Source organism: Amblyraja radiata, chromosome 5 (assembly GCF_010909765.2).
Source record: "Amblyraja radiata isolate CabotCenter1 chromosome 5, sAmbRad1.1.pri, whole genome shotgun sequence".
NCBI lineage: Eukaryota > Metazoa > Chordata > Chondrichthyes > Rajiformes > Rajidae > Amblyraja > Amblyraja radiata.
The window spans coordinates 3,713,648-3,740,627 of NC_045960.1; the positions used below are offsets into that span (position 1 = coordinate 3,713,648).

Below are 26,980 nucleotides of genomic sequence, written 5' to 3' on the forward strand. Positions count from 1 at the left end.
TCCGTGCTGGCTGTAAGCCTGGACTGCCACTGCAACGGGCCGGTGTCCCGTCAGTCCGGGGCGGTCGGTTAACCCGGCGGGACAGGCAGAGTTGAGCTGGAGTTAGTGCTTCTTCTCCGTGTTGGCTGTAAGCCTGGGCCGCCACTGCAACGGGCCGGTGTCCCGTCAGTCCAGGGTCACCCTGGACAGCTCTGGATAGGGATGGGACACTCGGGAGGGGACGGTACAGTAGCAATTCAACAGCGCTTGCAGCGCCGACACCCGGGTTCGATCCTGACTATGGATGAAACGCAGGTCTGTATTCATGCTGAGAATGTTATTCGAGTGACCTTTGATAAATCCCATGATTCTTAGCGTTTTTCGGAATACCGAACTTGTGTTTACCGACATCATTTTACTGTGCCAGCAGGAACATTATCCTAAAATGTCATCCACTGATGAGCAGGTTTAAATTTGCTTCAGTGAAGAAGCTGCTAAAAGTTTGTGGTTTGCCCTTGAGGCCCACTTATCTGAATTTTTTGATAAGGTAAATAATGTGTATCTGATCATGGGACAGAAACTTCCACCCTACTTTATGTCCTCTAATGGCATGTTCAGTACTTGTGGTGGGCAATTTACAGTGGTTGGAAAATCTCTCAGCGGCATCACATCTGCAATCAATCTCTTACTCAGTACAAACTGGTTGATCAAACACTCAAGTGGTGACAAATATTAAACCAACCAATAGTGTTGTAATCATCTTCCAGCTGATGGTTATATGTTGGCCAGAGCTTATCTGGTTTAATGTGAATCAGTTCAATGAAGGTTGACTGTTGAGAGTGAGCAGGAGTTCTTCTGACCAGTTGACACAGGTATTGTTTTCGGCAGATGAATTCAGTTGTGACTATTTCTTCCTTCATTCCCAGGAACTCTTGCTGCTTTCACTGATCTGCTTTCATGTTTGTTTTAACTGTTAGGATGGGCTACAGTGAAAATACCAGGACAAAGTTGATTACTGGTACCAGTTAATCACTAGTACATTTGCACAGTAATTTCATTTTTAATTTGCTGAATCACTCATATATGTTCTCTTTCTCTCCTCATGCTGCCTTTGCTGCCTCGGGTGTGTGTCAGGCCTCTATCAGCCAAAGCTGGATCTATGCAGTTGCGTCTTTCTTTTCACCATATTTCTGATTTAATCATATTAATAGAGATGTCACACAGAATACTTATAATTTTTGATTAGTGCATTGGATATCATTAATAATGTTTAGTTGATGATTTACATGTTACAGGTGCACTGATACTAATTTATTGATTGGGGTGGTTAAACCCACATGGAATGGAAAGACCAAGGCTTCCTTCCAGAATAGCCTCCATCAAGGTTGGTGGTGAAAGGGGAAAATAGAGCAGGCCATTGTTCCATTCCTGACCAAGGTCCAGTTCATGGTTTTAAGCATATATCAACTGCACATAGGATTGGACTCAGCTGTGGCTATGGCTGTGATGGCCTTGAGTGAAAAGCAAAACGCTGGAAAAGTTTTCATTAAAAATAGAAAATCCTGGAAAGGCCAAGCAGATCAGGCAGCATCTGTGAAAAGGGAAGCGTTTCGGGTTGACTAATCATTTTGCAATGTTAACTCTGTTTCTCTTTCCACAGATGCTATCAAACCTACTGGGGCTTTCTAGCTTTTTCTATTTTTAAGCAAATAACCTCTCACTGTGCTTTCCAAGAGGCTAAAGATAGTTTTGTAACTAGGTGCTGGCATTTTCTGGAAGTGATGGTGGGATAGCATTGAAAGAAATCGTCATTCCTAACACAAATGTTTATCCAAAAAGAGCAAGCTTAAAATTGGAATGTGAGCCAACGGTACCTGACTCCAGATTCTATAGTGCTGAACAATTATTGCTAAATAAGAAGGAAAAGGTGCTTGGTGTTTTCCCACCAAATTTCATCACTTTAAAATGATTGTCATTATTTGTAGTAGAGAGACAGAAGTTGTAAAACCGTTACAGATTATTATATGCCTGGTTTGAGGAGCAGGAGACATAAGTTTAAGGTGAAGTGGAAAAGATTTAATAGGAATCTGAGGGGTAACTTTTTCACACAAAGGGTGGTGGGTGTATGGATCAAGCTATTAGAGGAGGTAGTTGAGGCTGGGACTATCCCAACGTTTGCGAAACAGTTAGACAGGTACATGGATAGGAGGGATATGGGCCAAAGGCAGGCAGGTGGGACTAGTGTAGGTGGGACATGATGGTCAATGTGGGCAAGTTGGGCTGAAGGGCCTGTTTCCACACTCTGGTTCAGTGACATCAAATCGTAAAATGTTTATTCACGTTATTCTTGGGCACTTTTAGCATATTTCAACCGCATGTAGGATTGTTTTTTTAGGAAATGGAAACAGGCCCCTCGGACCAACTCGTCCATGTCGATCAACATGCCCCATCTAACCTAGTCCCATTTGCCCACATTTGGTCAATATTCTTCTTAACCTTACCTATCCATGTACCTGCCCAAATTTCTTATAAATGTTGTTATTGTACTTGCTTCAACTACTTCCAGTGGCAGCTCGTTCTATATACTGTAATCCGCTACTCTCCATGTTCCTATTAAATCAATCCTTTAAACCTATGCATTCCACTTCTTGATTCCCTCACCGTTAGAAAAAGACACTGTGCATTTACACTATCTGTTCCCTTCATTGTTTTGTACATCTCTATATGAGCCAGCGCTCTCTGGATCACAGAATAAAACTTACAGTAGCTACTGTATTATCTTCTCAAGGGTAATGTGGGAAGCACCAGCCGGCACTGACTGCATCTTCAAAATAAAACTCTCTGCAGGCACTGTCCGCTGTCCACGGAAGCAGGTCCTCCAGCCCACCAAGTCTTCGCTGACTATCAACCATCCATTTATGTTTATCCAATAACTATCCCATTTTGTTTTCTCTTTCCACATTCTTTTCAATTCTTCCCGGAATCCACCATTCACTTGCACTCTCAGGGCAATTTGCTGTAGCTTATTAACCTACCAGGATATGGGAAGAAACCATAGCACCCAGAGGAAACTCAATCACAAGACAAATATGTACACTCCACGAAGAGCGCATCAGAGGTTCGGCTTGAACCTGGGTTGCTTGTGTGAGGGAGCAGCTCCATCTGCTTCACTGCCCTATGCTCTCTTCTCCCTTTCTTCTCCTGTGCTTCTTCTCATGTATACATGTTTCCCATTCTGTCTCATTCTGTCTTCCTGACTTTTATCCTTGCTGTGGTTTACTTCACTGGCCTTCCCTTCCCGAATGCCCACTCTAACCTCCCACCCTCCATCCCATGATGTAAGGCAACTGTATTATTTCCCTTCGATTAAAATGTTAGTGTCTATTTTCCATCTTTAATGTTTTACCTCAGCCTTTAAAAATTAGATTGAAGTTGCTTCACTCAAATCTTTCCAATCTTTTGCTTTTCATTAACATTTGACCCAGAATTCGCATTTATTTTTTTTATGATAGAGCCTTATCTATCAATTTGAAAATGCCAATAGGTGAAGGAACACCTGAGGCTACCCAGCGTCTTGGTCCTCTTGATTGCATGGTGATAGGTGCCAGCTCATTCATTCACCTTGTTCATTCTCCAATTAGCCCAGTTTTACTTTGGCCAAGAACTAACGTTCATACAGAAGTGCTTTAAAAGGTTCAATATTTCTCTGGATGTTTTAGATTTTCCCATTTCAGCATTGAAAATAGCCAGACATCTTCTTGTTATACAGTGTATTCAGACCCCTTCACTTTTTACACATTTTGTTATGTTACAACCTTATTCTAAAATTGATTAAATTCATTTTTTTTATCATCAATCTACACACAATACCCCATAATAAAAAAGCAAAAACAGATGTTTAGATATGTTTGCACAGTAATTAAAAAGAAATAACTGAAATATCACATTTACATAAGTATTCAGACCCTTTACTCAGTACTTTGTTGAGGCACCTTTTGGCAGCGATTACAGCCACAAGTCTTCTTGGGTATGATGCTGTGATGGGGGGGGATGAAGACAAACTGAATGATACAAATGGTGCCAGCTCGTTGAAGGCTTGTTAATTCCAACTTCTGCCTGGAGAAAATGCAAGTAGTGGACAAGAGGGCAAAGGCGAAATAAATGCAAATCAAACAGTTTGTTGAGCCTCAGTCTTCTGTGCAAGTCGTTAGTGACTTTCTTGCACATAGCTTCAGTGAGGTTGGTCCAAGACAAATTGTGGTTGATATTTACTCCAAGGAACCTGAAGCTTTCGATCATTTTGACCGTGGTACCTTTGATGCTGATTGGAGATACTCCACCTCTCATCCTGATGTCAATAACTATCTCCTTCGTCTTGCTGGTTTACAAAGAAGGACACAAAGTGGGTTCCCTGGTGAACACGAATTGGTGATGTTTAGGGTCAGGATCCTTCTTCAGACCATGTTAGTAGGTGTTCTATTACCGTCCTGTATTCCATCTCGCCATTATTCAAGACCTGTCCTACTGCAATGATGTCACCTAAAGCTGTAAATGGAGTTAAACCAAAATGTAGCCGCACAGTCATGAGTGTATAGAGAGTATGGAAAGGGGCTGAGAATGTATCCTTGTGGGGCACTGGTGGTGCGAATTATCACTGAGAACATTTGGTCGCCTATCCTCATTGAATGTTGTATAATATTGAATTCTCCAATTTTAGGTAGCTAACAAACAAACAACCACTCCACCTCCCCCCCCCCCCCCCCCCCCTCCTATGCCTCACCCGAAGGTGCACCCATTTCTCTCTTTTCCCTTCCTATCCATTGCCTCCTACCTATATTCCTTCCTCTAGTTTCACTCTGCACATCTCTTAATCTCAAAGCTTTTTGTCTTTTCATCTCTGTCCAACAATCTGCCAATCAAATCCCTTTCATCTATCACCTGCCAGGGTTTATCTCGCCCTCACTTCTTCCAGCTTAGCACTCCCCCCCCCCCCCCCCCCCCCCCCACCACACAACAATCAGAATCCCGACCCAGAACCCGTCCACAGACGCTGCCTGACCCACTGAGTTACTCCAGCATTTTGTGTCTTTTTTAACATAGCTATTGTTAGCTTGCATCATTTGGTTGTGGTATCTAGTAGCTGAATCACTACTTATAATCACTGCAAGATATTTTTCAATGGTAAATCTACATTACTCAGATTTGTTTTATGGTCAGCTTGATAAAAATGCAGCACTCTGTCATGGTACCCTGCATCACATAATCTAAACAGAGCATCTCAATTACACAGAATAACATGCATGTTTCCCCACATTTATAATGTTGAGTCATGTCCGAATAAACTTCTGTTACTGTGCACGTATATTCTCATTAGCTCAGGATGCCTGATCTGTGTGTATAACCATGTTTATTTCCATTTCTGCAGATTAAAAAAGCTGAACTGGAAAAAAAGACCCTTGACTGGGAAATTGTGGAACTTACAAACAAATTACTCGATTCAAAAACTGCTATCAACAAACTGGAAGAGTTAAATGTAAGGCCAGCTATTTCTGCTTGGAGGAGATTTTGGCTGTTTTAGGCTCTTTGTGACTCCATGCTTGGTTTATAATTACATTTTGTTCTGGCCTAGTAAGCCATTGAATTAATGGATAATTAGACTTGGCCATTAGATGTTCATCCACAGGCCCAACCTCGTCCCATCAATAAATAAAGAAATATAATCTCGTGCAAATCTGGGCAGTGCTTGTAAACTTTTACAGGCTGTGTGTGCCACTTAAAAGCTGAAATAGATTGTCTCCCATTGGTTTAGCACAAATGTGATAATAAAACATTCCCTGTTCCAAAGAAAGTGGTGCCAGTCCATCCATGTCATGTTTAATACTGCCTTATATACAATGGGTGCAGTTTGAAGGTGGCTGCTTGACGACATTACATGTGGTTGACAGGCACTAGGTTGCTCCGCAGTACAGTCTGATTAAATTTACTAAACCAGAAAATGTTGCAAACTCTAGACTGCTGCATATATAGTTCTTTTCTTGGGTACCAAAGACTGAAGATATTTGTACTGCATTGGCAGACCTGCAGACTGGCAATTTAATCTGAACTATTGTTCTTTCAATAGTTCTCCATCGCTGTTGTAGATGGTAATTTCATGCCGTAGGTTGCCTTTCGACATGTATCAGCTGAATGTTGGCACTGGCAAACTCTCAGTGATTTGGAAACCAATCAGTGGTATTATAGTCAAGGAGGTGTTGGAGGTCCAAAACGCGTGAAGGTGGAGAAATCTTATCAGGTGTATCTAAGGGCACCTCAGAAGAAATTGTAGGAGCCCTGGCTGAGATATATGAACCATCATTGGACACAGGTGAATGTCAGAAGACTGAAAGGTAGTTAATACTGTGTCTCTAGTTAAGAAGCACCGTAAAGGAAAGCCTGTTAACTATAGACCAGTAAGCCTAACATCTGAGATAGGGACGTTACTAGAGAGGGTTCTGGGGGTTAAGATATACATCCATTTGATTAGATATTGATTGATGGGAATATTCAGGATGGTTTAGTACATAGGAGATCATGTCCACCAAATTTAATTGAGTTGTTTGAAGAAGTAACCAAGAAGGTTGATGAGGACAAAGCCTTAGATGTATCTAAATGGACTTCCGCATGACCTTTGATAAGGTTCCTCATTGTAGGTTGTTCTGAAAGTTTAGATTGCATGGAATCCAGGGAGAGCAAGCTAACTGATACAGAATTGACTTCATGGTTGGAAGCAGAAGGGTGGTGGATCAGAATGGAGGTCTGTAACCAGTGGTGTGCGTCAGGGGACAATGCTAAGCCCATTGTTGTTTGTCATTTGTATAAACGATTTTTGATGAGAATTGACAAGCCATGATTAGTAAATTTGCAGATGACACCAGAATGGACTTCATAGACAGTGAAAATTGTTATCAAGAATAACAGCATGATCTTGGTCAGCTGGGTAAGTGGCCCCAGTAAGTACAAATGCCGTTTAAGTCAATTAAGTGTGAGGGATTGCATTTTGGGAAATCATGGTAGGGCCCTCGGGAGTGTTGTGGAGCAGAGGGTTCTAGCAGTGCAAGTACATGGTTCCCTGGAAGAGGCATTTCAGATAGATAGGCTGGTGCAGAAGAACTTTGGCATGTTGACCTTCAGTCAGGGAATTGGGTATAGAAGTTGGGACACTATATTACAGTTGTACTAAACGTTGGTGATGCTGCTCTTGTAGTATTGTGTTCCATTTTGGACTCCCTGCTATAAGAAAGATACTATCAAATTTGAAAGAGTGCACAGAAGATTATGATGTTGCCAGGACTGGAGGGACTGAGTTATCGGGAGCGGTTGGGAAGGCTAAGATTTTATTCCTTGAAGCGTAGGAGACTGAGGAGTGAAGGTGATGACGGGTGATTCAGTGAAAGGCAGCAGGACGACAGTGACTAGGGTGGGGAAGGGATGGAGAAAGAGGGGATGCAAGGGTTACTTGAAGTTGGAGAAATCAATATCCATACCGCTGTGTTGTAAGCTGCCCAAGCGAAATATGAGGTGCTGTTCCTCCAATTTGCATTTGGCCTCACTCTGACAATGGAGGAGGCCCAGGACAGAAAGGTCAGTCAGGAATGGGAAGGAGAGTTAAAGTGTTGGGCAACTGGAAGATTGCGTAGGCCAAGGCGGACCGCAATGTGTCTGGTCTAGCATGAGAAAAGTTAATCCACACTTCCTTTTTTGATTATAATCCTGTGACTTGCAGGGAGCCAACGCAGATGAGTAAGGACATGAATAAACTTGCCTCTGTGACTGAAGAATTTAATAACATTCTTCAAAGGAATGTTATAACCAAACATTTGTTGCTACTGACAGTTGACAGTTGATCAGACTTGCATCTGAATAGTAGTCTTTGACAATGTGACATCCAATGAAACAAACACATGCTGACATTAGTGTATGTCCTATGTACTGAGCAGGTAATTTGTTTGACCATTTTATCAGCTCTCTCTTTTCTGTTGATTGCAATGGAGGAGGATTATTGAAAGTTGTTACATCTTGTTACAATTTCTCAGATGTAACAAGAAATTGTTGCATCAGAGCTATGGATGCTGTTTTTCCAGGATGTGCATTGAATCAAAGATGGTTCTATTTTGCTTTCAAGTAGCCAACAGTGAAAGTACTTATTCTGAGTGTAGTCTGGTTTAATTTTCATTAAATTAAGTCCAAATACGACCCGACAAGGCCATAAAAAGGCTAAAGGGGACTTTAGGTCTAAACTGGAGGGTGAGGCAGATGTCAGCAGCTGTGGCACTTCCTCCAAGGTGAAATCGGGGGAGGTGAAGCGACATTCGCATTGATAGGGAGATAGTGATGTTATTACAATCTCAGTCACAGAGGCCAATATCAAAAGATCCTTGTCATTTTATGGCATTTACAGAGTGCTATGTTTACATTTCCGTTGTGCTGCTGCAAGTAAGAATTTCATTGTTCTGTTTCCGGACCTGTGACGATAAAATTCTTGACTTTTGATCCTTTCTTAAGCCTGGGGGACCACAGTTTGTACACAGTTGTACAAAATTGTACAAAGTTTGAGATATGGCCTCAAAACGTGAAAGCACATCCCACCTAGGTTGAAGAACAGCTTTTTTCCCCATTGGTATCAGGCATTTGCACTGACTTCTCATAGGCCCGGGACCAATTCCCGATTTTTAAATATTCATCTTTGCAGCCCTTGCACTTTTATTATCTGCATTTCTCTGTAGTTGTAATAATATGTTCTGCACTTTGTTTATTTTCTCTTTTTCACAACCTGATGTACTCATGTATGATATGGGGTCAACAAATTGGAAGTGTAAGGGTGGAGTTAAAGGGAAAGAGAGTGCAGGAAATGTTACAAAAGTCTCCAGAATTAACGGGACGGAAAGTTTAAGAAGGGATAAGAGAGTTCGGCCAGGTAAAATCGGGACCGATGTGAGAGGGGAGGAGAATACCAAATTAAAGGTGTTTTATTTGAATGCGCGCAGTAAAAGAAACAAAGTGGATGAGCTTGTGACAGTTAGAAATTGGTAGGTATGTTGTGGGAATTACAGAGACATAGCTGCAAGAGGGTTGGAGCTGGGAGCTGAATCTTCAAGAGGAGGTGGGGTGGCACTGTTGGCAAGGAATTAAGTTGAGTCCTTAGCGAGGGGTGACATAGGATCAGAGGATGTAGAGTCATTGTGGATAAAGGTGATAAAGTGTACGGGTAAAATTCAAGAGAGTCAGGTGGAAGTTAGTGGAGTGGCTGCTACTAGGGAGAAGTTGCTGGAGAAGCTGAAGATGGATAAGTCACCTGGACCAGATAGACTGCATCCTAGAGTTCTGAAAGAGGTGGCTTTAGAGATTGTGAGGGATTGATAGTGATATTTCAATAATTACTAGAGACAGGAGAGGTCCCAGATGATTGGAAAATTGCCAATATTTCCCCACTGCACGAGAAGGGAACAAAGCAGAACAGTGGAAACTATTCTGACTTTGGTGTTTGGTAAGATTTTAGAGTCCATTATAAAGGATGAGGTTACGAAGTACTTAGAAGTTCACAATAAAATAGGCCGAAGTCAGCATGGCTGATACATATGATAAGAGCATGTCTTTCCAATCTTTGTCTACTGCTTGGGCAATTCTCATCCTCTTCTCTAGAGATTGGTTCTGACATTCCGCTTCCCCATTAGCTTGCGACCACGTTTGGTGTAACTCTGTGATGGTACACACCTGTGTTCTTCCTGTAGTCAGCAAACTTCTGAGAAATGAACTGAGGCCCATTGTGTGAATATTATGTCAGGTGGGTTTGTATATGGGTGTAGGCAGGTTGTGAAGTGTTGAGAGTCCGTGTCAGTTGTCTTTCTTTGGTTTTGAACGTACCCCTTTTTTTGACAGGAGCGCTACCGACAGGATTGTAACCTTGCTGTCCAGCTGTTAAAGTGCAACAAATCTCATTTCAGGAACCACAAGTTTGCAGATGTAAGTATAATGGACACACTGTGATGGTGTGCATTCACGGTCACATGGGTTCAGTCAGCCTGAGGTTATTGTGCCTATGGTACCCTAGTTTCTTTAAGATTGACAGTGATTAAACCCCTCCTGAACTTGGATCTACAGTATGATTTAAAATGTCTAGTGCAAAGCATTACATTATTGGCTGCAGACTCATAACTCCTGGAATTAGTTTGTGGATGGTATAGCACACATTTGCCCAAGAATAAGCCACCTGGCTGCTAGAGCCTGCTTGACATGTATAGAGGATTTTATACATGGCAAGTCCACCATCCTGTCAAATTTTCATATGCTCCAATTCCCTGATTGTCTTGCATTTTTTCAGTCTTCCACAATAGCTAACCAGTATAATACAGATAAATGTGAGGTTATCCACTTTGGCGGCAAAAACAAGGGGGCAGATTATTATCTCAATGGGGTTAGGTTAAGTAAGGGGGAGGTGCAGCGAGACCTGGGTGTCCTTGTACACTGGTCACTGAAACTTGCCGTGCAGGTACAGCAGGCAGTGAAGAAAGCTAATGGAATGTTGGCCTTCATAACAAGAGGATTTCAGCATAGGAGTAAAGAGATTCTTCTGCACTTGTATAGGGCTCTGGTGAGACCACATCTAGAGTATTGTGTACAGTTTTGGTCTCCTAATTTGAGGAAGGACATCCTTGTGATTGAGGCAGTGCAGCGTAGGTTCACGTGATTGATCCCTGGGATGGCGGGACTGTCATATGAGGAAAGATTGAAAAGACTAGGCTTGTATTCACTGGAGTTTAGAAGGATGAGGGGGACTTCTTATAGAAACATATAAAATTATAAAAGGGCTGGACAAGCTAGATGCAGGAAAAATGTTCCCAATGTTGGGTGAGTCCAGAACCAGGGGCCACAGCCTTAGAATAAAGGGGAGGTCATTTAAGACTGAGGTGAGAAAAAACTTTTTCACCCAGAGAGTTGTGAATTTGTGGAATTCCCTGCCACAGAGGGCAGTGGAGCCCAAGTCACTGGATGGATTTAAGAGAGAGTTAGATAGAGCTCTAGGGGCTAGTGGAGTCAAGGGATATGGGGAGAAGGCAGGCACGGGTTATTGATAGGGGACGATCAGCCATGATCACAATGAATGGCGGTGCTGGCTCGAAGGGCCGAATGGCCTCCTCATGCACCTATTTTCTATGTTTCTAATCATCCACAGTCCATTGGGTAAAGGAATTCAGAAAATATGTAAACTTTGCATAAAGAAAATTTCACTCACCTCAATCCTATTCTACTAACTCCATATCCTGATTGGCTAAATGAAACCAGCGCCTCTGTTAGAGGCTTGTACGACTCAAAACATTAATTTTCATTCTTGAAGATCCCATAGGATTAAAGTTAGTAAGAAATGTGAACTGAAGCCATAGTTTAGTTATAATTATCTAATTTCCCTGTTCTTGGTCCAAGTCCTCATCATTAATTATCCTGAAGATGGAGATGGAGGTTGAAACTGATACCTGTGAAATTACTTTATTAAACTTGTCGCTAATTCATGTAGATGTTTCTTGTCACAACATCCGCTACTTACATCTGGTTCATTTTTGGAAAGATGCGTTCTCCCATCGTTATAGTCTTTGCCAAGCACATCAATTATCTCATCAATGTTAGTGTGTCTCACAGATTGATTAGAATTTTCGCTGAAACTCTTTCCAAGAGATGTTTAGAAGCAGAAAAGATGATTCCTGCCCTGTTAATCATTGTCTCTCCACACTAAAATATTACTCCATTATGGATAAGAGACCCTGATGCCCTGTATCTGGATGTATTTATTGCTAGATATTAGATTGCTAGATTTATTGCTAGATTTATTGCTAGATTTATTATCTGCACATATTCCAAGCGTAGGCTCGGCGATCGTTTCGCTGAACACCTCCGCTCAGTCCACCTAAACCTACCTGATCTCCCGGTTGCTAAACACTTTAACTCCCCCTCCCATTCCCACACTGACCTTTCTGTCCTGATCCACCTCGCAAATTGGAAGAACAACACCTCACATTTCGCTTGGGCAGTTTACACCCCAGCGGTTTGAATATTGGCTTCTCTAACTTCAAGTAATCCTTGCTCTCCATCCCTCCCACCTTCCCAGTTCTCCGACCAACCTGATTGTCCTCGATTACATTTTATCTCTGTTTGCTTTGTTGTTACCTTCTCCTAGCTAACAATGATCTATTCTACATTTTTCTTGATATCCACCCCCTTTGTCTCATTTTCACACCTTATCTCTGTATCTCCCCGTTCCCTGACTCACTGAAGGGTCACGACCCGAAACGTCACCCATTCCTTCTCTCCAGAAATGAATTGAATTTCCTTTATTGTCATTCAGACCTTTCAGTCTGAACGACATTTCGTGCCTGCAGTCATACATACAATAATAGACAACAGAACAGACAGTAAACACAACTTAACATCCACCACAGTGAGTCCACCAAGCACCTCCTCACTGTGATGGAGGCAAAAATTTTAGGGCTGCAGTCTCTTCCCTCCTCTTCTCCCTCTGCGCTGAGGCGATACCCCACCGGGCGATGGTAAATCAGTCCCGCGGCTCACCGAGCTCCGAGAACGGGCCGGTTCAAACACCGCGGCCCGGGGTGGTCGAAGCTGCCGCCCTCCAGTCCAGCGGACACAGCTGTTGACGACGTCGTCCACTGGCCCGCGGCCGAACCCCGGACTCAGGCCGCCGCCGCCAGAACGCCGTCTCAGCCACCAGAGCACCGTTCCAGCCCTGAGCCGGGTCACCCTCACGTGAGCATCTCAGCCCCGTGCCAGGCCGCCCTCACGGGAGCGCCGTTACCCTCGAACTGGGCCGCCCCGACGGGAGCGCCGTTACCCTCGAGCTGGGCTGACCCGATGGGAGCGCCGTTCCACCCTCGGGCTGGGCCGCCCCGACGGGAGCGCCATTACCCTCGGGCTGGGCCACCCTCACGGGAGCGCCGTTCCACCCTTGAGCTGGGCTGACCCGATGGGAGCACCGTTCCACCCCGAGCTGGGCCGCCCTCACGGGAGCGAGCCCAGGTCGAGTCCTGACAGGCTGCCTCCGGAGCCTCGAGGTCGCCAGCTCCGCCATTAGGCCTCAGCGTAGACGGAGGCAGAGAAGGGGGATACGACAAAAAAAGTCGCATTCCCCCGAAGGGAGAGACAGCAAGCCCCGTTTCAACCCCCAACCCCCCCCCCCCCCCCACATAAGCACAACCTAAAAAAACAAAAACTTAGCTAGACAAAACGAAAAAAAAATGCTGCCTGTCCCGCTGAGTTACTCCAGCATTTTGTGTCTATTTTTGGTTCATTACTGCACATTTCTTGCACTTTGTGCTGCCTGCTATGCTTCCAAGGCCAATCTGCTAAGGCCTGCTGGATCTGCAAGTTGTTACCCATTTTAACTCGTCTTCCCAATCCTATACTGACCTTTCTGGCCTGATCCAGCTCCGTTGCTGGAGTGGGGTTACACGCAATCTGGAGGAACAACACCTCGTATTACGCTTGGGTAACTTACAACCCAATTGAATCCAACCCAATTGAATTTTCCAATTTTAGGTAACTACATAATCCTCCCTTATTCTTCTCCCAAATACTCCTGACCTATCCCTCTCCAATGGTGAACGATCTCTACTGAACATGGGCCTTACCTTTGCATCTCTAGGTGAGTTCAGAGCCTATCATTGTGTTGAGCTCTTCTTCCGTCGCCTCTCCCTCCAGGCTATCTCTCTTACAAGGTGTCTGCGCTTCACAGTAATGCCCCCTTCACTCGTCTCCAACACTCTTCCTCCTCCCGGACTACCCCTACCGGCCTCCAACCCTCTCTAGAACTTTTTATTTCCAACTGCCAGTGCGCATCAACTGGCTTGACTTCTCCACTCTCCTTACCTACTGCAATCTATCTTGTGTGTATGTGCAGCCCTCCATTCACTCAGTAACAATCCAAATATTGTTATCAAACCGCTGACAGGGGAGTTGCTGTTGGAATCTGGCAGATTGACTCTACCATGCTGAGGCCAGGCATCAGCTATTGTACGCCACACACCAGCCTCTTGACCGTAACCATATGGACAAACACCACAGTACCATCTCATAGGCCTTTACCGATCTCATCACCTCTGGCAATCTCCCAGCACAGGTTCCAACTGAGATGACTCCTTTCTTTTGTACACTGGAGCTGCAGCTGGATCTGAGCATCATCTGGGAGGCTGTGGGCTTCATAGTTAAGAGTTTTAGTGAGGTGTCACGCCCAGTGAAGATGACTGAACTTTGCTGCCTTCCATCACAGTGAGGAATGCTGATTCCACTGTGGTGGATGTTTATGTTAAATTTTATTTTATGTGTGTATTGTGTTCTTTTCACTTAGTCTGGCTGTATGGTAACTCAAATATCACTGTACCTCAATTGGTGCATGTGACAATAAACGTGAACTTGACTTAGTACACAAGTCAAAGTTCAAAATTAGAACTGAGGAAGAGAGAAAGCATGTAAATCGAAATTTAAAAAAGCAATGAGAAGAACAAAGGGAAGGTCTGTTGAAGTGTGAAATGATGGACTGTATAAAATACTGCTTATGTGAAGTCTGGGTGATGTACTGTCTGGCCTTCTGGGATGTGCTGAGCAGGCCAGAATACCCCCAATGAAAAGCATGGGAGTGAAATGACACGTGGCCGGTCCACGTACAGGTACAAACAAAGAAAGAAGGAATGGTTGACGTTTCGCGTCCAGACCCTTTGTCTGAAGAGGGGTCTTGACCCGAAACGTCACCCATTCCTTCTCTCCAGAGATGCTGCCTGGTCCGCTGAGTTACTCCGGCTTTTTGTGTCTTATCTTCGGTTTAAACCAGTATCTGCAGTTCCTTCTTACACAAACAAAGAAATAATAAGTTGTATGGAGTTGGAGAATTTCAATTTTAAGTTGTGCAGGCTGCAACATGCCCAGATAAGAAATGACTCGTTCCCTGAACTTGTGTTGGGCTTTAACTGAATGTGGACTGAATACTGATGTTCCACAAAACTGCTCTCCTAATCTGCGTTTGGTTTCACCAATTCAGAGGAAGCCACATTGAGAACCCCATTTTGCAGGAACCATTTTGCAGGAACCGCTCACTTTGCCCAGCTTCCCTGGTCTGCACTTCCATCTACACTCACCAATCCCCATTCACATCCCCAGCACCTTCCCATGCAACCGCAGCAAATGCAATAACTGTCCATTCACTTCAGTCAACAGGAATGAACCTAAGCTTCTATTTGCCTGCCAATTCAATTTACCATTCCACCCCCACTCTGATTTATGTACTGTTACAATGAGACCTAACTTAAACTCGAGTAACAATACTTGATTTTTTATAATGCTTCAAATACCTCTTCCTTTTCAAGGATAGTTCATTCTGGAACTCCACTGTCCCCTTACCTGAATTCCAACTGCAAAGTTCTTCATCGTAAAAACAATGACAGGTATTCATTTAAGACCTCGCCTATGTTCTCTGGCTCTGTGCATACATTTCTTAACGGGCCCTTCCCTTTTTCTCATTACTTTCTTAACCTTTAGTACAGTACATTGGTCTATAATCTTGTCGGCCAGTGCCATTACCTGCCCTTTCTTTGCCCTCTTAATGTATTAGGTGTCCCTCCCTCTCCAATCACTCGTGTTCAGAGTTCTGTATACATGGTATGCCACTTTTTGTTTCGACAACCCTTGATGTTGATTGATCTAGCCTCTTCTTTATGGAATAATGTTGGCCCTGGACATTCGTTATTTAATTTTTGAAAACCTCTCAGTTAACTGCAAACAGCTGCTCCTTCTGCACTTTTACAAATGCATTCTTAAAATATTTAAATCAAGCCTTCCAATTTAAAATGTTAATTTATAGTCTATCCTTAAGCTTTATAACCATAAAACATAGAGTTAGGGTCACTCTTCCCAATGCTTTTGCACTATATTCCAACCACTCACTTGGCTATATTTCCACAAAATATATCTCTTGTCAACATTCTGGCTAAGATATCTGGATGTATTTAAAATTTACAATGCTGTGCCCTTCTGGAAGTCATTCATTCTGAAGCATTCCCAGATAACATTGAACAAGTTGAAATTCCCCACTGTTATTACTCTGTTTTTTACACATTATCTTTTGCTGTTTACGGTTTAGCAGAGTGAAAATCTTTTTTTATTACGTCTTCACACACATTTCTTGCAAAAATTATGGTGTTGATTAATATTGCAGTGGTATCCCCAGCTACTTTCAAACCATTTGTAGATACTATATCACAAGCTATTCTATATCCTTGGATATTCAGTATCTATTATGTCTCTGTAAAACAATATCACATTTCTGTCCATAGTTCACCATTCTTGCCTGGAGTCTCTCATGTGCCTGGAGACTTGGTTTTCTTTCTATATTTATCTGTCCCTCACCCCCTGCTGCATTACCTTCACTTTAATTACCTCTAATAAATGGGGTTCCACAATTTGGAGCAGAGAATTCAAGCAATAACCGCTCACTGCAAGAAGAGATTTCTACTTCACAGTTTTAAATGACTGGCCCTTTTATCTTGAACTATATTTCTTTGTTTGAGACTCTCTCAGTAGTGAAAACCTCTCAACATCTAGTAGTGCGTACCCCTTTATGATCATGTCCTCAAGAAAGTTACTCCTCCAAACTCCACAGAATACTGATCCAACCTGTTTAATCTCTCTTGATAGGATAACACTCCCATCCCAAAATTAGCCTGGTGAATCTCCTTTGAACTACAGTAACTCCAGTGTTTCTATATTCTTTCTTGGAGAAGAGAACCAACCTGTGCATAGTATTCCAGGTGTGGTATCACCAACAACTTGTACAACTGTACAATATTTCCAATCCCTTTGTAATAAAGGCAAAAGTTCCTGCTATCCTCTTAACTATTTGCATCATTTAATTGAAAACCTTTTGTGATTCATGCACTATAGAGTGATACAGTGTGGAAACTGACGCTTCGGCCCAACTTGCCCACTCCGGCCAACAGTTACACAAGTCCCACCTGCCCGCGTTTGGTCCATACCCCTCCAAACCTGTCCTATCCATGTACTGTTTCTTAAATGTTGGAATAGTCCCTGCCTCAACTACCTCATCTGGCAGCTCATTCCATACACCCACCACCCTTATGTGAAAAAGTTACCCATCTGATTCCTATTAAATCTTTTCCTCTTCACCTACTCTGGGCAAGAGACTCTGTGCATCTTCCCGATTTATTCCTCTCATGATTTTATATACCTCAATATGATTTCCCCTCATCCTCCGGTGCTTCAGAGAATAGAGTCCCAGCCTACACAACCTCTCCCTATAGACTCTCTAGCCCTGGCAACATTCTTGTAAATCTTCTCTGTACCCTTTCCAGCTTGACAACATCTTTCCTATAATATGGTTCCCAGAACTGAACACAAGACTCTAAATGCGGCCTCACCAACGTCTTGTACAACTGCAACATGCCCTCCCAACTTCTATACTCAATTCTCTGACTAAAGAAGGCCAATGTGCCAAACACCTTTTTGATCCCGCTATGACTCCACCTTCAAGGAACCATGCACTTGCACTCCTAGATCCCTCTGCTCTACAACACTCCCCAGAGCCCTACCATTCACTGTGTAGGTCCTGCCCATGTTAGACTTCCCAAAATGCAACACCTCACATTTCTCTGTGTTAAATTCCATCAACCATTCCTCAGCGCATGCACCTGGCCAAATGATCAAGATCCTGCTGCAATTTTTCACAGCCACTACCTGCAAAACTATCCACTTTTGTATCATCTGTAAACTGGCTAATCTTGCCATGTATGTTTTCAACCAAATCATTGATTATAGATGGCAAACAGTAACGGGCCCAACTCCAAACACTGAGGCACACCACTAGTCACAGACCTCCAGTCTGAGAAGTAACCTTCCACCATCACCCTCTGCTTCCTTTCATGAAGCCAATTTGCTATCCATTCAGCTATCTCTACTTGGATCCCATGCGATCTAACCTTCCTGAGCAGCCTACCATGCGGAACTTTGTCGAATGCTTTGCTGAAGTCCATATAACATCTACAGCTCTTCCCTCATCGACTTTTTTAGCCATGTCTACAAAATACTCAATCAGATTTGTGAGACCTGACCTCCAACATACAAACCCATGCTGACTATCCCCTAATCAGCCCTTGTCTGTCGAAATCCCTGTATATTCTATCACTCAGAATACTTTCCAACTACAGATGTTAACCTCACTGGCTGATAGTTCCCAGCATTTTCTCTGCAGCCCTTCTTGAAGAGAGGTACTACATTTGCCACCCTCCAGTCTTCGGTCACCTCTCCTGTATTTCAAGCTGACCCGTAATTTCAACAAGGGCTCCCGCAATTTCCTCTCTGGTTTTCCACAATGTCCTAGGATATATCTGATAAGGTCCTAGAGATTTACCTACCTTCATGCACGATAGTACCTTCAGCACCTCACCTTAACACTGACTGCTCTCAAGACACTTCTGTTGACTTCCCCAAGTTCCTCTGTCCTCCTTTCTTTCTCTTCGGTATATAGAGAGGAGAAATACTTATTGAGGACCTTGCCATCTCCTGAGTTTCCACACAAAGTTGACCGCTTTGATTCCTGAGGGGTCCCCAGAACTGGCACCAGAACACCAAGATCCTTGGGTACTCATTATAAGTTTTTTCCCCCAACGAGATCATCTGCTTTTTGATTTCTTTAACTGAAGTATACGTCCTTAGACTTTCCACATGTAAGCTTTTTTCCATTTATTCTCTCTAAGTATAGTTGCGCCAAGGACCCGGGTTCAATCCTGACTATGGGTGCCTTCTGTACGGAGTTTGTACGTTCTCCCTGTGACCATCGTGGGTTTTATCCGGGTGCTCCGGTTTCCTCCCATACTCCAATTATCCCATTATCTGAATGGTGGCCGATTAGGAAAAGGGTAGATGCAACGAGACCTGGGTGTCATGGTACACCAGTCATTGAAAGTAGGCATGCAGGTGCAGCAGGCAGTGAAGAAAGTGAATGGTATGTTAGCATTCATAGCAAAAGGATTTGAGTATAGGAGCAGGGAGGTTCTACTGCAGTTGTACAGGGTCTTGGTGAGACCACACCTGGAGTATTGCGTACAGTTTTGGTCTCCTAATCTGAGGAAAGACATTCTTGCCATCAAGGGAGTGCAGAGAAGGTTCACCAGACTGATTCCTGGGATGTCAGGACTTTCATATGAAGAAAGACTGGATAGACTCGGCTTGTACTTGCTAGAATTTACAAGATTGAGGGGGGATCTTATAGAAACTTACAAAATTCTTAAGGGGTTGGACAGGCTAGACGCAGGAAGATTGTTCCCGATGTTGGGGAGGTCCAGAAAAAGGGGTCACAGTTTAAGGATAAGGGGGAAATCTTTTCGGACCGAGATGAGAAAAACATTTTTCACACAGAGTGGTGAATCTCTGGAATTCTCTGCCACAGAAGGTAGTTGAGGCCAGTTCATTGGCTATATTTAAGAGGGAGTTAAATGTGGCCCTTGTGGCTAAAGGTATCAGGGGGTATGGAGAGAAGGCAGGTACAGGATACTGAGTTGGATGATCAGCCATGATCATATTGAATGGCGGTGCAGGCTCGAAGGGCCGAATGGCCTACTCCTACACCTGTTTTCTATGTTTCCAAAGACCTACAGTTTTGTAGGATAATTGGCTTGGTAAAATTGTAAATTATCCCTAATGTGTGTCGGATAGTCATAGTCATAGAGTGATACCGTTTAGAAACAGGCCCTTCCACCCAACTCGCCCACACCGGCCAACAATGTCCCAGCTACACTTGCCTGCGCTTGGTCCATATCCCTCCAAACCTGTCCTATCCATGTACCTGTCTAACTGCTTCTTAAATGATGGGATTGTCCCAGCCTCAACTACCTCCTTTGGAAGCTTGTTCCATACACCCACCACCCTTTGTGTGAAAAAATTACCCCTCGGATTCCTATTAAATCTTTTCCCATTCACCTTGAACCTTATTCTTCTGGTCCTCGATTCCCCTACTCTGGGAAAAGACTGTGCATCTACCCGATCTATTCCTCTTATGATCTTATACACCTCTATAAGATCACCCCTTATCCTCCTGCGTTCCATGGAATAGAGACCCAGCCTACTCAACCTCTCCCTATTGCTCAGGACCCTCTAGTCCTGGCAGCATCCTCGTAAATCTTTTCTGAACCCTTTCAAGCTTGACAATATCTTTCCCATAACATGGTGCCCAGAACTGAACACAATATTCTAAATGCGGTCTCACCAACGTCCTATACAACTGCAACATGACCTCCCAACTTCTATTCTCAACACTCTGACTGATGAAGTGCTAAAAGCCTTTTTGACCACCTTATCTACCTGCGACTCGACCTTCAAGGAACCATGCACCTGTACTCCTAGATCCCTCTGCTCTACAACACTACCCAGAGGCCTACCATTCACTGTGTAGGTCCTGTCCTTGTTCGACATCCCAAAATGCAACATCTCACACTTCTCTGTTAGTGTTATTGTATGGGGATCGCAGATCGCTGCGGACTCGGTGGGCCAAATGGTGTGTTTCTACACCATATATCTAAAGTAATCTAATCTCCATGAAATATACCGAAACTCACCAGCAGTGATCTAGTGATCATAATCTTAGAGATCCTGCTTTATAATCCAACAGGCTTTCTCAATTCAAATTGCTGGACCTTATCCTACATTGTACATATGTTCTTTGTATCAATCTGAGTTGTGACATTAGAATGCCCTGAAGCCAATCTGTGAGATCCTTGATCCAGGCACCAGAGGGACAACATATCATCCCAGATTCCTGTTTACAACCACAGAAGCACCCGTCCATTCCCCTCACCATTGATTCTCCTTCCATAGATGTCCTTGCTCCTCCCCCATTATGCAGCTGTTCCTCCCACAGCACCTTGCCTCTGACTGCACTTCCGAGAGGAAGATTTATCTTCACCACCGAGAATAGTACTAGGTGATGTATATTCTGAGGTTTCCTTCACCGTCTGCCTCCCTCTGTCTGGAAGACACTTGTTCCTTCTCTGACTTCCTTTCCTTAAACGGAAAGGTGGCCTCTTAAGACAGGCTATCCATATAACTCCCAACCTCACAGATGCACACAGTGCTCTAGCTAATGCTCAAGCTCCGAAACCCAATGGTCAAACTGGTGGCACTTCCAAAAGATGTGGTTATCCAAGCCACTTGGAACTTTCCTGTAATTCCCCATTTGCAGATGTACACATGTGGGACTGAGCTCCACTGTTATATCTTTAAATTTAAAAAAACACACTTTAAAACATAATCCATGAGCAAAACAAAACCTGTCAATAAAAACTCCAGTTATTCTTAATTAAAAAAAAAAAAGTAATTACAGACCTAATCACCCTGTCTTTATTTTAGCTTAAACAAATAAACTATAAAAGTAGTGGAAGTACTATGTCTACGACTGACATTTGTCCTCAACACAATACCAAGTTCTGGACGCACATCTGTTCTTATCACAATGCCGGGTCATCCACAATCTATCCTGATCAAAATACCAGTTTTTTTTCTCTCGACACAATACAACAACCTAATCTGAATCCTGTCCTCAACAGTATACCAGGACCTTATCCAATATCTGTCCACAACACAACATCAGGTCCTTATCCAACATCTATCTTCAACAGCATACCAGATCCTTGTCCAACATCTGTCCTTGACAGCCGCTGTGTCTTTCCCAACATCTATCCTCAACAGCACACCAGGTCATTGTTCAATATCTGTCACAAAGCAATATCAGGTCCTTCTCTAACATCTGGCTTCAACAGGATACCAGGTCTTTATCCACCATCTGTCTTCGACACAATACCTGGCCCTTATCTAATATCAGGTTTTGACACGAATGCCAGGTCCAATATTCGTCCTTGACAGAATTCCAAAGTCTTTGTCTAACAGCTGTCCTTGACACAATACCTGTTTCTAGTTAAACATCTGTCCTCAACATTGCACTGTGCTTGTCCAACATCTATCCTTGCTGACAAAACCGAGTCCTTTTCCAACATGTGTCCTCAGCAATATACCGGATCCTTCTCGCAACATCTGTTCCGATAAGATGCCTCATCCAACATCTGTCCTTTACAGCATACATGGTCCGTGCCCAGCATCTGTCCCCAACAGCATACAAGGTCCTTGTACAATATCTGTCCATAACACAATACCAGGATTTTATCGATCATCTGCCCCCAACACGCACAATACCAGGCCTTTGTCCAACATCTGCCCTTGACACAATTAGAAGTCCTTGTCCAACACTTGTCCATAACAGCATACTAGGTCCTTGTCCTCGACCCAATTCCTGTTCCACATTTGCCCTTGACAGTGCACCAGCACTGCCTCAACAATATCTGCCTCAACAACTTAGTGGGTTTTTGTCTAACATATGTTCTCAACACAATTCTGGTTCTTTGGCCTTACATCTGTTGTCAACACAATACCAGATCCTTGTCCAGTTGCTGTCATCAACACAATTCTGGGTCTTGGTCCTGCATCTCTGCTCAATGGCATATGGATCCATCCACTACGTGTACTCCCTCAACTACTCGATTCAACTCCTTAATCTCCCATACAAACAATAGTGTATCTCACCTACGCATGCCCTTAGTACAGTACTAAGATACAGTGCAGTACCAAGGCAAAGATCTATCCTCAAAACACAGGCTACAAACACATCAAATCATAGGCCCACTATCCTGGCAGTCAGTTAGAATACGGACATTTCCTGTTGATGTCATCTAATTTTAGGCTTTATGCCAATATAGTTGTTGCAATTCTAATTGCTTTGAATGCTCATTGAGATGCAGAAAGAGATTTCTAGTATCTGAAGCACACTGAAATGAACATTTTAAATGCTGCAATTCTACTCCTTATTTACATGATTGTGCTTTCTTAATCTGCTTTCCTTATGTGAAAAGAGAAGCCACAAGATTGGTTAAAGTGGGAGTTCTGTTTTATTTGCAGCTTCCTTTTGTACTTCAAGAGATGGTGAACAAACATCTGGAATCCAGTGAAGATTTCCAACCTGGACGGGAATCGATCCCTACTCGTAGTTCTTCGGACGTTGTGCCAACTTCTGTCATCGCCAGAGTGTTGGAAAAGCCTGAGCCACTCATCCTGAACTCGGCCAAATCCAGCAACAGCAATCAGCCAATGGCAGAGGATGTCTTTGTTCATGTGGACATGAGTGGCAGTACGAATGGTGTCAAAAGTACAGGAAAAGAGGCAGGTCAAGACATGACCGAGGCAGTTATGCCCCAAAAAGGGATGTGTAGGCGGCAGATATGTTCAGAGAACACACCAGACGAGACACCCACCTTTGAGAGGCTGAACCCATATCCTACTCCACCTCAGAACTTTTTCCCTGGCCGCAAAGCTGTCGTTGAATTCACTTCTGATGATAAGGTTAAAATGCCAAAGAACAGTCCCTTACCTAACTGTACATATGCCACCAGACAAGCCATATCGCTCAGTTTGGTCCAAGGAGAGGAGGATGGGCTGGAGCGACAGCGAACTGTACCCAGCAGTCCGTCATCAGACGGGAGGAAGTCAGGGCAGGTAACCAGGCAGTACCAGTCACCAAGGTCAGACACACCCAGAAGAACGGGCAATCAGTTTCAATCAGCTCAGTCAAGCCCTTTCAATAGTCCGCCTCAAATGTCAAGTGCATTTGCTAGCTCAACAAGTTCGGAAGAAGATCTACTCGCAAACCTGCAGCGAATGTTTGTGGAGAAGGTAGCACCTGTTTCTGAAAGGGTTATTGCCCATCGAACATCCTTCAGTAATGAAATAGTCCAAGAATTGCAGAATAGTTTGGGCAATAAAATTGCTGTGGGTGAGAGGAGGCTAGCTTACTCAGATGGAGAAGAATCTGTCCAAAGTTGCAGTTGGACAATGAGCCGAGATTCCAGCCTGGATACAGACAGCACAGATTCTAAATTACGGAAAAGCAAACATATGCTTGATTACGGGAGTGAGTTCTCTCGGGAAGAAGGAGAGCAGCTGCTTCACACTTCAGATGTTGATCAGCCGGACGTACAGTGTAGTCCAGTGCAGAAGCACAAAGAATACACAGATACCGTCTCTGGCAACAGCTTGGTAGAAGAACGAGAAGTTCTACTCTTTGAAGACCAGACCTCTGTGCAGGATGATCTGGAAGAGATTGGAGACAAACCATCAATAGCTTTAGGGGGACGACAGAAGAGTCCAAAAAGGATGGGTGTCCATCACTTATCACGAAAGGACAGTTTAATTAGGGCACAGGAGCAGGGCACCCTTCTGGACTAGATCTCTGAGGTGCTATGTGCATTGTAGTAAACTGCTGCCATGCAAAATGTCACTCAGCAAAAAAAAAAGAACTTCTAACTTTTTTAGTGCTTATAGAAATTCACAGATCGTCTCCTAGGAAGCTGGTCAAAAGCAAACTAATCAGCATGTGCAGTTTAGTGAATCTGAGTTCAAAAGGTAGTACATCAGTATTTTCTAAGAAAATCATTTTGTAATGAATTAAATCTTTGCAGAAAGGAACTCAGATTCCAGAAGAGTATCCATGCTGGATGAAGGCAGGTAATTTCTCAGCATGTCTTGTGTTTTTAATTTGGTTTTTATGTCTATTTGTACTTAATGTCGTCTCCCTTGCATGCTTTAAGAGCAATGCGAGTGATTGAATATTTTACAATCATAGTTTGGTTGGCATTAAATTTACAGTGATCTCTGTTAAAAATGCCAGGTGTAGGCTTTATTTCAAAGTTGTAGCTGACACCTGTTGGGTTTAATTTGGATGCAAACTTGAATATTCAGACCATTTTTTAGTATTTGTAATTTCCCTGCCCGTTGCATTATAATATGACGTGAATCAGTGATTCACATGTTTGACTCATTGTCACCACTAATCTCATAGCTGCCTAATTTAGTCCACTGAAAGGACAGTAGATTAGGTGTTTTTTGTTTGTTTTTCTGCCAATAATTCTTTATTGAACACCTTGAGTACAAATGATATGCTTGACAGAGCCAAGTACAAGATGGAAACTCTTCAGATACTCTTGGTACAAACGTTTAAAAATTCCAGATTGCCGTCAAACTTAGTGCCTGCAACCCAATAAACAGGTAAACCTTTCCCCAAAATATTACCACATATTCGCACTGCTACTGCCTGGGCAGGTGATCCAAGATTGCTTGAATCTGGATTAATACCATGAGGAAATGGAAAGTTCCCATGGTTTGCAGCCTCGAGTGCAAAACAGGGATGGTGGAAAGAAAGATATATTAAAGCTCTCTGATTGCAGACTGACTGTTGATCAACTGTAGAGAAATGAGATTTACAAGTCTTATGTGGTGTGTTATCATTTTCCAACCATCAAAGCAGAGCCTCCAACATCTGCAGTGCCCAAATCCATCCCAGAGGTTACTTGCTGCCTCTGTGGTTTGATTTTGTGGGACATTCAACAGCTACCATTCATTTTGTAGACAGAAGAGACTGCAGATGCTGGATTCTGGATTTTTTTTTTAAACAAGCTGCTGGAGGAACTCCAGGGCCAGTAGCATCCATGGCCAGAATGCAGTCGCTGTTTCAGGACTTGTGCAGGTGAACGGACTCGACCTGAAAATCTATCTGTCGATTTCCTTCCACAGATGCTGCCTGTCCCACTGAGTCCTCCAGCAACTATTAATTTCCCTTTTTTACCACCACATTGATCCAGGGTATTTATGTTCAATATTGAAATACAGATAAATGCTTTTGTAAATGGAACCAGATCGATTTTGCTGCCATTCTTTTAAATTTATTTTAAAATGTCCATCCCTCAGTGACATTGTATTGTATTAATTGTATTAATCCTCCCTGCTCAATTCTGCTGATATGGGAAATGACCTCTTTAGCTTATTTCATGACAGTATTCCATGTCTCAAGTTTTAAAAAGTGAAACAAACTTAAGTATTAAAGGTCCTTATCTTTTGGGTGGTTAATGCAGAGTGCAGCCTTATCATTAAGCAAGATCTATAGTATTATAAAATGAGTATAAGCTGCCAAATTTAGCAATGGGTCACAAAGTAAAATCTGTTTCACCATTTCATTTGGTTTCTGCTGCAAATGTTGAATTTTCCAAGACCACCCGGGCACTCGCACAAAACATCCACTCCAACTAAACACACAAATGTTAAAATGCTGCTGGGAATCTTCCCTCCCCAGGTGGTGCGCCACAGTTCTGAGAAACCACTGCAAATGGTAACATGCTCCCAGGAGCACTCTCAAACAGTAGCACACTCCCAGGAACTCAACGAATAGTAACTACCTCCTGGGAACTTCCAACAAATGATAATACAATCGTAGGAGCCCTGCAATTTGCAACATACTCCAGGGAACACCCTCAAATGATAACACTCCTGGGATCCCTACAAATGGTAACTCACCTTCAGTAGCTTCTCAGGAATCTCCACTGCTGGTAACATTCCTCAGTCCTTCTCAAATAATAACACACATGGGAACAACTACAAAAGATAACGATTCTGGGGGAAACATACTCTTGGGGAACGCACAAATAATAGAAAAACAATCTAACTGGTGGCTCCTCAAATAATATATCGATCAATGCAGGTTCTATTTCCCCTCTCCCCCCTTTTGGACTTATAGAGTCATACATCTCAGTTAGAATATTGACTAGCTTGAATGTAAATCTATTGTGTAATCAAGTCGTAAGCTTGTAGTTTGGACCAGGCAACTGAATTTACCCGATGTTTGGAATTTTAAGTTTTACTAATCAGTAATTTTACTATTTTAGGCATGGGGTTTCCCTCTGTGAAATCATCCTCATGTAAGTTGAAATTTTAAAGAAATGGTAAGTTTGCATAAGGCTTGCAAACTTCACTTTAAAGCAGTTCTGTCATGCGATCTTGCTTGGTTGACTGCTGGTGACAAAAT

At 43.2% G+C, this 26,980-nt stretch overlaps 1 protein-coding gene and 1 long non-coding RNA gene across 5 annotated transcripts in view; one reads left to right on the forward strand and one right to left on the reverse strand.

Moving 5' to 3' along the window:
• Positions 1-26,699, forward strand: part of tjap1 (tight junction associated protein 1) — a 123,401-nt gene extending 96,702 nt beyond the window's left edge. For 3 of the 4 annotated variants that reach the window (XM_033020524.1, XM_033020522.1, XM_033020523.1), the window contains 4 exons: positions 1,114-1,143; positions 5,405-5,512; positions 9,895-9,978; positions 23,029-26,699. In XM_033020524.1, coding sequence (XP_032876415.1) covers positions 1,114-1,143; positions 5,405-5,512; positions 9,895-9,978; positions 23,029-24,351 — 1,545 coding nt within the window. In that variant the 3' untranslated portion in view covers positions 24,352-26,699. The remainder of the gene's footprint in view (positions 1-1,113; positions 1,144-5,404; positions 5,513-9,894; positions 9,979-23,028) is intronic. The other variant, XM_033020525.1, reaches the window with a different exon arrangement.
• LOC116972933 lies at positions 2,483-18,121 on the reverse strand. Its single transcript, XR_004411957.1, has 3 exons — positions 18,065-18,121; positions 17,314-17,318; positions 2,483-2,492 (listed from the first exon to the last, which is right to left on the reverse strand). It is a non-coding gene; the product is annotated as an uncharacterized LOC116972933 (long non-coding RNA).
• Positions 26,700-26,980: the final 281 nt, after the last annotated feature.